The sequence below is a fragment of the Oncorhynchus gorbuscha genome, linkage group LG18, assembly GCF_021184085.1.
Source record: "Oncorhynchus gorbuscha isolate QuinsamMale2020 ecotype Even-year linkage group LG18, OgorEven_v1.0, whole genome shotgun sequence".
Lineage (NCBI taxonomy): Eukaryota > Metazoa > Chordata > Actinopteri > Salmoniformes > Salmonidae > Oncorhynchus > Oncorhynchus gorbuscha.
In genome coordinates this window covers 21792336-21805637 of record NC_060190.1, presented here as the reverse complement: position 1 = coordinate 21805637, position 13302 = coordinate 21792336, and the positions used below count along the sequence as shown (strand labels likewise).

At 41.7% G+C, this 13302-nt stretch overlaps 1 protein-coding gene across 1 annotated transcript; it reads left to right on the top strand.

Moving 5' to 3' along the window:
• Positions 1-2958: 2958 nt before the first annotated feature.
• Positions 2959-12796, top strand: LOC124002856 (acylphosphatase-2-like). Its single transcript, XM_046310613.1, is given in 5 exon segments — positions 2959-3205; positions 3838-3854; positions 4222-4331; positions 12333-12393; positions 12395-12796. Coding segments are annotated over 5 exon segments (375 nt in total). The 5' UTR covers positions 2959-3072; the 3' UTR covers positions 12449-12796.
• The last annotated feature ends 506 nt before the right edge of the window (positions 12797-13302 follow it).

Genomic DNA, 13302 nt, shown 5'->3' with positions numbered 1-13302 from the left:
CCATCTTCCTTTACTTTCTTCCTTGCCTCAGCATGTGACAACTTCTGCACTACTCTAACCCTGGAAACCTCAACCTGCCTCTCTCGCACTGGACATTTCTGATACCCATCCCAATGGGCACCCCAACAATTAACACATACCACTACTTTCCCCAATGCCACACATTTCTTTGTCTCATGCCCTTCTGCACACTTCTCACATGTGGGAACCTCCCTCCTACACACTGCTGCCACATGCCCCTAAGCTTGACACCTGTAACAACTTAATGTATTCGGCACAAAAGCTCATACAGAATCATTTATATATCCGAACATCACTTTGTCGGGAAAAGACAACATCAAAACTCAAAAGACAACAGCTCTTCTGTTTCACCTCTCACAACACCTGGTCTACGTTGCACCAAATGACGAGCATCACCAACACCGGGAATCTTCCCCTTCGGTTGGTCAACTTTCACATTTACTAATACCCCAGTAATCACTCCTTTCGCCTTTTCTTAAGAGCAGAACATTTCAACTCTCTTGTCCCCATTCGTTTAACGTGGAGTGCCTGCTCGCTAATACACTTCACAATAATCAATCATTCTCAAAAGTTATATCTATCATACACCCATTGCACATTCCAGTGTCATGTTTCAGTATACATTTAAAGAAGAGTTTAATCCCGTAAGATCTCATCTTGCACAAGACAACTTCCTCCCTTCTGTTACCATTATATGACACTACCTCCCGTACAGATGTCCTTATACTATAGAAATGTCTCCCCTCCCCTCAAATCCCATTGTCTCTGCCAGCAATCCAACCCAGTCTTTTTTAATCAATGTTTTTACCCCACCTCTACCCAACTGATCCACTATATTATTTTTCACTGCACCCTTTGTGATTAGATCTACTCTATCATTTCCCTTTACTCCTGCAGGGGCAGGAATACAACAAAACTGAACCACAATACCATTCCTTTGCCAACCACCTCACAAACTGCTTGATCAATAGTGTTGATTTGAGCTAGGTGCTGCACAGTTTGAGTAATATTGTAAAAGACCGGTGCAGTCAAAATTCATTTTTTTTCCATATTGTACAACAGCTGATGAAACTAACACTGTAAAAGTGTGACAGAATTTGATCAGTGTTAGTTGCTGTTTGGAAATACAATATACACAGGACCTTCTTATCAGCAGGTTTGCATGTGCAGAAGTTTCGGCTTTCCATGGTGAGATCACCAAGCGGTAAATTGGTTAATAGATCAATAACAAAGAGAGTTCCAAACCTCTTTGTCAATAACAGCTAGTTTTCAGTTTTCCCCTCCTCACTCAGACCCCTCCCAGACAGTCCTAGCAAAAATATTGCTTAAGAAATAGTTATTTTCTCATAACTCTAAGTTTAAAAAAAATGGTGGTGGGAATAGACTGTTGATCAGATAGTTTCTTTTTACTTTCAGAAAATGCACATGACCAAATATTTGTGGCCTACCCTCCTGAACAAGTGTCAAAGGGGCTTATTTTAAGATTGATAGGCCACATTGCTCATCACGAGTCATATATCCACATTGGCATTCACAGTCAAGATAAATCGCCATCATAATATTGTAGGGACCCTAATTATGATCTCCCCAAGTGGGTAAATCCTATTTAGGAGACCTTTCGAGACACCTATAGGACGTTGCACTGTCGCCATTTGCAACATCCGTGTAAGTAGTGGGATGGGCCCCCGGTTGTGGCCCTCTCGAGGTACGTGGAGCAGTGAAGCACAAAGATGCATTCTCCAGACAACCCATCCTATATTGAAGAAATCTATATCTCTTGGTGTAACGGCTATGCTGTTGGGTTGACAGGTTCAAGGTCGTGGGTTCAAGCCCTAGTTGGGATTGACATTTCCGCAATAAAACACCTTTTTTTAACACAGGAGGCAAAATATACTGTAAACTTGAAAAATGATATTTGTTATTTGCAGTACTGGTAATACTGATACGTGAAAATATACTGTAGCCTATTTATTTTTTCAACAAATGTTGGAACATGTTCAAAGCTGTTACCTATGAGTTGAGGATGATGTACATTACTGTACAATATCCATTCCAATGTACTGTGTGAAATTACTCACATTTAGTGACCTTATACATTAAAACGTAAATTTATTAAATTAGGATTTTGTTTCACTGATCTACAGAACCAACTGTACCTTCAAAACATTATAGTAAATACTCTATCCAGAGCAATTTATAGTAGTAAGTGCATTCATTTTCATACTGAGCCCCCATGGCAACTGAACCGACAGCCCTGGTATTGCAAGTTGTATGCTCTACCAACTGAGCCAACCAGAACCCTATAATGCATAAAGAATGACGATCTAAATAAAATATTTTCCATCCTTTTATTGAGACTTCATCTACAGATAGTTTTGTACCGTCCAATATGTATGCTAAATCAATGTTTCTCAACCTTTTTCTACCAGCAGCTGGGGTGCTTCCGCCATGGGGGACAGCTAACATTAAAATTTGAGTACTTGTGCACAAAATCAGTGTCAGCTAAATATCAGCTAAACATCAGAATAAGGGATGGCAGGTAGTCTTGAGGTCAGAGTGTTGAGCCAGTAACTGTAAAGGTTGCTGTTTGAATACTGAAATATAGATATTTTGCTGCACCTTTGAGCATGGCCTTTAGCCCTAATTGCCCCAGAGGTCCTTTATAATTGTGGGTGTCTCAGGAGTTGGGATATGCAAAATAATACATTACCATTACGCACTTGTGTGTAACAGGACAAATATAGCCCCCTCCCACAAAAAATAGAATATATTATCACAGAGTTTAACCTCTCGTGGGCAGACAGTATGGAGGATCTGACGCAGTTACGCATGATTTAAGATCAGGGTTTCCGAGATTAGGCAGGTTTTAGACCTTCTCTGTCTGGTCCAGTAGGTGGTAGTAATTCACCACTAAAGTTGCTTAAATTAGAAGAAGACGCATAAGCAGAAGAAAAATGGTGGCAGTGAGCAGGGCATAGCTCAGACTTATCTTTGAGGAAAGCAACTAAAATAGCTACATCTGTTAGCCGGGAGAGGGCCTGGGTTTATTGCATGGGTAGTGTGGAAAGCCTAAATAGTTTAGTTTTATCCTTAGTGGTTATTTTACTTGCCATGTCTACCAACGTTGATGTTGGAGGTGAAAAGCTTGCCTCTGTAGATTTCGAGATATTCGGGAACGTCCAGGGTAGGTAGGCTGACTAGGCTACCCTGCGCATGTTCAGTTGCCTGCCTTGGGGTTGAGCCTGTGCATGTATGTAAAAATGGTCAACTCACACAATGCACACTGCCTGAAGTAGATTCACTGAGTAGGCAAGTTTGGTAACAATTTTCACTGTGCAACCGAAACATAGCATGCTGCTATCCATATTTTCAAATGCAATTGTTGAGGGGAATTGATCTAGGCATGAAATGCTCTTAATTAAAAACAATTTATCCTTGATTGTGAATTTAATTATCATCCCAAAATAACTTCACAAATATAAAAGTTACACAAAAAAGACCAGGGGAAGAAGGGTAATAGCTTCGAGACAATGTTATACATTTGTTTTGCCTTAGATTATATTAGTTCAGGAAGTGTCATATTCAGTTAAAGGGAATTGGAATCTGTGTTAAAACGGTGCACAGTAAGTGTATATTTTGCATTTGAAAAAAAATATTTGGGCGTGATATGAAAGTAGAATTTGTAAAACCCTTTGGATTATATACAGTTTCTAGTCTCTTGAAAGGATCAGGTCATCAAGTCAATAAAGCAAGATATAGCTAATCTGGAATATTTTGATACCCCTATTTCTTTTCATGTTTATTTTGTTCTTACAGGTGTTTGCTTCAGAATGGTGAGCAACTTCACTTAGCCTTTTACATGTTGAGGATTTTTTTTTTTTTTTAACAATAAAATAAAATTAGCACAAAATATATATTTTAAAACCTATCACATTCCATTTTGATTTGCAACGTGTTAGTATTTCCCCTCTTTCATCTAACTGTACTCTTCTTTTTAAATTCTGTGTTCCATACGTATTGATAAAGTGAAGTGTGTTAGCATTTTCATGTAGCCCACACACAGTGTAGAGAATCTGTGGTTCCGTTTCTAAAATACATTGTACAGTGTTATCTTTATAAGAAGATAACCCCAGTTACTGCACTGACATGACACCCCCTGTGCCATTTTTCCTTCCTTTCTTTTGATCCTTTGTTTTCCAGTACACAGAAGACCAGGGGAAGAAGCTGGGTGTTAATGGCTGGGTGAAGAACACACGAGAAGGAACCGTGGTTGGCCAGTTACAGGGGCCCCATGACAAGGTCAAGGAAATGTAAGTCCACTCTGAGATAGACAATACAATTCATTAGACAGGACATGATTCAATTAATCATTCCATTTTACTGCATAAGCAATGCCTTGGTTTACAAACTACTGCACACCAGAAGAGGCTGGTGGGAGGAGCTATAGGAGGAAGGGCTCATTGAAATGTTTGTAAATGAATCAATGGAACGGAGTCAAACCAGCCTCCTCTGCTGAACACATCTTATTCTATAAACAAATCAGCTACCTGAGGGGTGGGTCTACCTGTTATTATTATTATTATTTTTTTACAGCACCCCAATCTGTTGAGGGAATTTTTATATGATACTGGTTCAATGGAATTTAGCCATCAGCATCACAACACTCAATATGTTTTATTTTGCATTACCATTTAAAGACAGTTTTTGAGTTGTTTGCCACACAGAGAGAGAACATATTATAAGCCTTATTCTAATCATAAAGGCTCATACATGCTTTTAACAACTAATACCGCTTCATACATGTAAGTAAAGTGTTTAATGATAGCTATACTACACGTATCAAATAAAATAGTTTTTTGCACATGCGCCGCATACAACAGGTTGCTGTGAAATGCTTACTTATAAGCCCTTAGTCAACAATGCAAAGTTGTAATAAAGTAAGAAACATGTGCTAAGTAAACTAAAGGAAAAACAGTAACACAATAAAATAACAATTACGAGCCTATATAAAAGGGGTACGGGTACCGAGTCAATGTGCAAGGGTACGGGGTTAGTCATGGTAATTGAGGTAATATGTAGGTAGAGGTAAAGTGACTATAGCTAAACAGAGAGTAGCAGCAGTGTATGTGAATAGTGTGAATTTTTGTGTGTGTGTGGCGTCAATGTGTGTGTGTGAGTGTGTGGTTAGAGTCCAGTGAGTGTACATCGAGCCTATGCAAGAATCAGTGCAAAAAAACGTAATTAAATGTAGGCATACCTCAGAGCAGTTACATTGGTTGAAACCAGGCAAGAGTATCACTGACACCATGCAGCTACTTTAATATCATCACACTTGTGAGAGCTTAACAGAGGACATACATTTTTACTTACTTACTGTCTTTACTAGAGATAATACCTTTGTATATTGAGAATGCAAAGTAGTAGTTTGCCAGTAGGTGTCATCATATGCCCAGACTTACCAAATGCCAGGGTTCCCCAACTGGTGGGTTTTTTGGGGGGATTTAATAGAGAGATATATGTGATCATATACAAATGTTTGAAAGGATTATGTTTTAGTCAAGTATTATATTATTTGTGCTTCTTGTGGGCAATTTGCAGTCTAAAAAATATTTTTTTTGTATGTTCGGGCCCCCTGACCATCTGCTCAAGAAGGAATTGGCACACATCTGAATCTAGTTGATGATCCCTGCCCCATAGAATACTCTAGAATAGAGCTTCCCATGCCTAGTCACAGGCTGTGGCCTGATTCTCTATCCCCAAAAGGTGCGCTCACAAACTCCCCCTCATGGATTTAAAAGGAATAGACTGGTGTATGGTAGAAACTCCCTCTTGAAGAAAAGGAGGGTGATATGTACATCCTAAACTTGCGAATACCGGTGCTGGACTAATGGATATTACTGAGAAAAAGGAATTAGTATTTGGGTGCAGAAATAAAGTACTGGGGAGCAGCAATATTCCGTGTGCCGGCTTCTCATTTGTTTATCTCAGGGAACTCCCTTTTGCCCATGCTTGCACAAAACTGAAGGACGCTAAAACTGACTTCAGATCAGTGTTGAGGGGCAACTTCATCTTACTACTTCCCTGACCTATTTGGTGGGTGTGGCTCAGCCTGTAGTTCCTAAAACCGAGGTACATGGGAAAGTAAGTCAGCCTGGGTCGAGCTGTGAATTACATCACCAGGTTCTCTACGAACTGGGAAATGGGAACAAGATGTACTGGAGAGCTGGAGGAGGGTCCGGCCAGCAGGGGAGTATTTCCTTTCACAATGCCTGGTGTGTGTGTGTGTGTGTGTGTGTGTGTGTGTGTGTGTGTGTGTGTGTGTGTGTGTGTGTGTGTGTGTGTGTGTGTGTGTGTGTGTGTGTGTGTGTGTGTGTGTGTGTGTGTGTGTGTGTGTGTGTGTGTGTGTGTGTGTGTGTGTGAGATTGATTGCAATGGATCCTCCAAGTCCTTTGGCTTGTTTCTAATTTCTATTGTATTGTGACTTACATAATGGTAAATGTGCTATGTGATGAAAAATGGTACATTATAAAAACTACCCTAAACTACCTTAACATGAATCTCTCTGGGCAGCTCCTCCACCCATTGGCTATAGAGTATTTATCTAGCTCTGAAATTTGGGGGGAGGGTTCCTCTTGAAGTATGTGTATTTTTTTATGTACACACTGCAGTGTTTGTAGTCATTCAACTGTGCCTGACATTGCCTTTTGAGGATTGAGCTTTTGCTGCACAAAAAAAGTGTTCCTTTTCACTCCGGCCTGCGAACACGAGATGTGAGAACAGAAATGTGTTTGGTCATTAAATATTGAAACAGACAGAGCAGGCGGGGTTGGAATCTGCTGGAGTCTGCCTGCATTCCCCCCTCTTTTTTCTCTCTTTCATGAACAATAAATATTTCCCCTGTCTTACTTTCCACCTCTCTTTGGCAGGGTTGGAATTGCTAGTCTGCTGACTTAACTCCTTTTGTTCCACGTCTTAGTCCTGATATCTACCACTTCATCACTTTATCTGTATTTTTGGGGGCCTTGTATCTGAATTTATCCTTTTTAGTAGTGTGGAGATAAGGCTAGCTTAATTTGAACTAATCCAAGATGTTGTTGGAATGTTAGATCTAGCTATGTCTCAAAGAGCTCTTCTCAAGCAGTACACAAAGTAATGGTACCACTTTACGATGAAGGCACTTTACAGGAACAGCAATGTGGGAACCCCCCCCCCTACTATCTAACTTCCCCAAACCAGTGAGAGGGTTGGAGCCTCCCAGTTCTTCGCTTGAAAACAATGAGTAGCAGCCTGCGCTTGAGAACACAGATGGGCTCCACTGTGTACATGGGGGGGGGGGGGGGGGGGTATTGACCAGCGGATGTGGTAGAGTGAGAGAGAACGAGCAGGTTTTCAAAGCTCTTACTCACACCTCTATAGAAAACGCAAAGGGGAAAGAAAGGTTATAGACATCCAATAAAGTTCTTCCTCTGCCAACCACTCAGAGATGTAAGATAGGGAATGTAAACAAGCAAGGGTGGGTGTTCATAAAGGATTCATTTGACTAAATTACCTCCCTCCCTCGGCAACTAGCAAGTGCAATTATTTTCCAATTTCCCTGTTTTCTTTTGTTAGGGTTTAGTTTCCTGAAAAACTGGGCAGATCTATGCACTTAATACATTGTGTATAATACTGTAATAGCCTGTGTCCGAATGTGGTACCTATTTAAAATGCTCTGTTTGTGTGTGTGTGGTCTGTGATTCAGAAATGTGCTATAGTAGTTTGTCAATGTATATTGAACAACAAATATAAACGCAACATGCAACAATTTCAAAGATTTTACTGAGTTGCACAGTTCATATAAGGAAATCAGTCAATTTAAATAAATTGATTAGGCCCTAATCTATGGATTTCACATGACTGGGCAGAGGCGCAGCCATGGCTATATTTCCCCCCCAAAAAAGTGCTTCATTACAGATATAAGTAATCCTCAGTTTCATCAGCTGCGGGTGGCTGGTCTCAGATGATCCCGCAGGTGAAGAAGCCAGATTTGGTGGTCCTGGGCTGGCAAATCCGACCACGACGCCATCTTGCTCCTCCCATCTTATAGGCAGAAACTCAAACCGGATGTGCAAGTGACTGGAACCATTCAACGCTGGTCTGACCAATCAGAATCCAGGCTTCAAGATTGTTTTGATCACGCGGACTGGGATATGTTCTGGTCAGCCTCAGAGAACAACATCGATCTATTCGCTGACTCAGTGAGTGAGTTTATAAGGAAGTGCATTAGAGATAAGGTACCCTCTGTGACTATTAAAACATACCCTAACCAGAAACCATGGATTGATGGCAGGATTTGCGAACGTGCGAACCACCGCATTTAACAATGGAAAGAGGTCTGGAAATATGGCTGAATATTAACAGTGTAGTTATTCCATCTGCAAGGCAATCAAACAAGCAAAATGCCGGTACAGGGACGAGGTGGAGTCGCAATTCAACGGCTCAGACACAAGACGTATGTGGCAGGGTCTACAGGAAGTCGAAGACTAAAACAACAACAAAAACAGCCACATCACGGACACCGACGTCATGCTTCCAGACAAACTAAACACCTTTGTCCGCTTTGAGGATAATACAGTGACACCGTTGCGGCCCGCTAATGAGGACTATGCTCCTCCTTCTCCATGGCCGACGTGAGTAAAACATTTAAATGGGTTAACCCTCACAAGGCTGCTGGCCCAGAAGGCATCCCTAGCCGCATCCTCAGAGCATTCACAGACCAGCTGGCTGATGTGTTTACGGACATATTCAATCACTTCCTATCCCAGTCTGCTGTCCCCACATGCTTCAAGACAGCCACCATTGTTCCGGTACCCAAGAAGGCAAAGATAACTGAACTAAATGACTACCGCCCCGTAGCACTCACTTCTGTCATCATGTAGTAACTTTGAGAGACTAGTCAAGGATTATATCACCTCCACCTTACCGGCTACCCTAGACCCACTTCAGTTTGCATACCGCCCCTATAGGTCCACAGACGATGCAATCACCATCGCAATATCCCATCTGGACAAGAGGAATACCGATGTAAAAATGCTGTTCATTGACTACAGCTCAGCATTCAACACCATAGTACCCTCCAAGCTCATCATCAAGCTGGAGGCCCTGGGTCTCAACCCCGCCCTGTGCAATTGGGTTCTGGACTTTCTGACGGGCCACCCCCCAGGTTTTGAAGGTAGGAAACATCTCCACTTCGCTGACCCTCAACACTGGGGCCCCACAAGGTTGTGTGCTCAGCCCCCTCCTGTACTCCTTGTTCACCCACGACTGTGGCCATGCACGCCTCCAACTCAATCATCAAGTTTGCAGACGACATAATAGTAGTGGGCTTGATTACCAACAACAATGAGACAGTCTTCATGGAGGAGGTGAGAGCACTCGTAGTGTGGTGTCAGGAAGACAACCTTTCACTCAACGTCAACAAAACAAAGGAGATGATTGTGGACTTCAGGAAACAGCAGAGGGAGCACCCCCAACCCTCATCGAAGGGACAGCAGAGGAGAAGGTGGAAAGTTCTATGTTCCTTGGTGTACACATCACAGACAAACTGAAATGGTCCACCCACACAGACATTGTGGTGAAGAAGGGGCAACAGCGCCTCTTCAACCTCAGGAGGCTGAAAAAATGTGGCTTGTCACCCGGAACACTGACAAACCTTTACAGATGCACAATCGAGAGCATCCTGTCAGGCTATATCATAGCCTGGCACGGCAACTGCACCACCCTAAACCGCAAGGCTCTCCAGAGAGTGGTACGGTCTGCACAACGCATCACTGGGGTCAAACTACCTGCCCCTCTGACACCAACAGCACCCGATGTCACAGGAAGGCCAAACGGATCATCAAGGACAACAACCAGCCGAGCCACTACCTGTTCACACCGCTACCATCCAGAAGGCGAGGTCAGTACAGGTGCATCATAGCTGGGACCGAGAGACTGAAAAACAGCTTCTTTCTGAAGGCCATCAGACTGCTAAACAGTAATCACTAACTCAGAGAGGCTGCTGCCTACATTGAGACCCAATCACTGGCCACTTTAATAAGTGGATCACCAGTCACACACACAAACAATGCCACTTTAATAATGTTTACATATCTTACATTCATAATATCATATGTATATAGTGTATTTTATACCATCTATTGCACCTTGCCTATGACGCTCGGCCATCGCTCATCCATATATTTATATGTACATATTCTCATTCACCCCTTTTAGATTTGTGTGTATTAGGTAATTGTTGGGTAATTGTTAGATTACTTGTTAGATATTACTGCACTGTCAACTAGAAGCACAAGCATTTCGCTACACTCACATTAACATCTGTTTACCATGTGTATGTGACAAATAAAATTAGATTTGATTAAGGCCGGTTGGACGTACTGTCAAAGTCTCTAAAATTACTTTGGACATGGTTTAAGGTAGACAAATTAACATTTTAAATTCTCTGGCAACCACTCTAGTTGATATTTATGCAGTCAGCATGCCAATTGCACGCTCCCTCAAAAGTTGAGACATCTGTGTCAGAAAGTTCCCTCAAAATTCGAGACATTATTTGCGCAGAAAGCTACATTGGAATGTGTTCATCTACAAAGCCCTTTTGGGTATACTCCCTCTGTAATCTGGTCTCCTTCACCATCAGCAGTTACTATACCCAGTCTGCTAGGTGGTTGCTACTTAAAGTCCCCAGGACATTTACAGTATTAGGCAAGACTGGCTTATCTTCTTGTGCACCAGAGGCATGGAATAGTCTACAATCCATGCTTCATCTAGATATGTTAGTGCCACTGAATGAATTAAAAATATTGATGGGAGACTCTGTTACAGAGGAGTGTAAATGCTTTTGTAGGCTGGATCATGCTGTATTGTTGTTTGTTTTAATTCTGTAATGTATTGATTGTTGCTGCCTTCTTGGCCAGGACTCCCTTGACAAAAGAGACTATGGGTCTCAATGGGCTTTTCCTGGTTAAATAAAACTAATTTGTTGTGTGACAAAACTGCACATTTTAGTGGCCTTTTATTGTCCCCAGCACTCGGTGTAACCCGTGTAATGATCATGCTGTCAGGTAGAAATGCTCACTAACAAACTTTTGCCCAAAACTTGAGCGAAATAAGCTTTTTGTGCATATGCAACAATTCTGGGACCTTTCATTGCAGCTCATGAAACATGGAACCAACACTTTACATGTTGCGTTTTAATTTTTTTATTTAGTAGATTTGTAATTTTCAGTGTTTTTTTCTATTTTATACACCTTGGTGTGTATCCTATATTTACAATGTCAGTATTGATAACATTTGAGTTATTTATATAGTTTATGTCAGGGAAAATGCACAATAATCAACAAATTTGACAGCACTGCGATATAACATTGTCAGAGTTAACTAGACAGCATTTTTTTATTACTGGGTAGTCTGTATTTTCTAGGCTTTAAAAAAAATTCCTGTATTCCCAAAGCTCAGACACTCTCTGTGCTCAACTTGATAATACATAGCCTAGTGAACCACTAGTAGAATTACTTGTATTTCATTGAAAGGGAATATCAATGCACCCTTGTAAGAGAGAATGAGACATCTCTTCCATGGCAACGACACATACATCTCTCTTTGGTTGTTAGTCAATTTCCTCCATCCTAGACTCCAACGCAAGATGTTTCCCGGCAGTCTCAACACAGACGCACCTTAAAAAAAAGCTTCCGACTGCCAACCGGTGCGCCTTCCTGCTCGCACTCATCCAATAAGAATGGAGTGATGGGCCCTCTGAGGACCATAATGCATTTAGTGACCTCTTGATTCACTTGAATACAGCATGAGGGATGTAGTGTACAGACTGCGAGGAAAGGGAACATAGGTCCTCTGGTGGTAGCTCATCGCTTGCACCCATGAGATGATTATCACCAACATGAATTGCTCCCATTGTGTTTGCGTTATGCTGGGGACTCAAAACATATGGCCTATTACAGCCAAATCTTGGCTGTAGCTGGCAATATTTATTGTTATGTCTGTCAATGCATTGACACCAGACCTGGGTCAAATAGATTGTTTAATACATTGTCTGCCCTTTATTTTGTTTAGTCCAGTACAATGGAATCAATGGAGTAGTCCCAAAAGCCTAATTAAAACACCTGAACTACATACTATATTATCAGAAGAGATTATTGCCTGAAACTGAAAATCATGTTGCGTGTCTTTTATAGTCCTGGTTTTGAATACCAGTGACAGTTTGTGAGGTGTTGTTTTGACTCAGAATTGTGGGCCTTTTCTCTCTCTTTCCGTAGGAAGGTGTGGCTGAGTAAGGTGGGGAGTCCCAGCTCACGCATTGACCACGCCGAGTTCTCTTAACGAGAGGGACATCCCCAAACTGGAAATCCATGGCTTTGGCACTCGCTACTGACTGCCAGAGCAGCGACAGAGCACCGCAGCAGCAAGTATCCACCCTGAGGCCTGCCCCAAAGGAATTAGTAGCTTCTCAACTTCTAAGGTGCTTGATTTGACCTGTAATATTCATATCTTCACAGTTTTAAATGTCATTCTGAGGCCTGTTATGCCATTGATTTATTGTTTGAAGAAGTCATTTGAATGCTCTGTTATCATGTAACCCACAACAGAAGTTTGACATGATTAGTTTGCTAAATGCAACTTTTAAATTGCACTTAAATGCCACCATATATGTCAATAATAGTCAACCTTTACAATGTTGAGTTCATCCCATCAAAGACAGAAATAAAATAATTTAGTGAAACCACTGTGTGAACATTTTAAGTAGTTTTAAATATTACAAATATTTTGAGGATCTGCAGAGTTGTTTTTCTCAACATGGATGCAACACACACTCACCGGACAATTTATTAGGTACACATATCTAGTACCGGGTCGGACCCCCCTTTGCCTCTTTAACAGTCTGAATTTTTCAGGGCATTCAACAAGGTGTCGGAAACATTCCACAGGGATGTTGGTCCAAGCTGACGCGATGGCATTACGCAGTTGCTGCAGATTGGACAGCAGCACATTCATGCTGTGAACAGCCCGTTCCATCTCATCCCAAAGATGCTCCATTGGGTTGAGGTTTGGGGTCTGCGCAGGCCACTCGATTAAACTGAACTTTCTGTCGTGTTCCAGCCAATGTTTTTTCACTCCTCAATTTTCCAATGTACTCCATCGCGTGCCTATTGGAGCCACTTCTTGTTTTTAGCTGATACGAGTGGAACCCAGTGTGATCAGCAGATGCGATAGCCCATCCGTGACAAG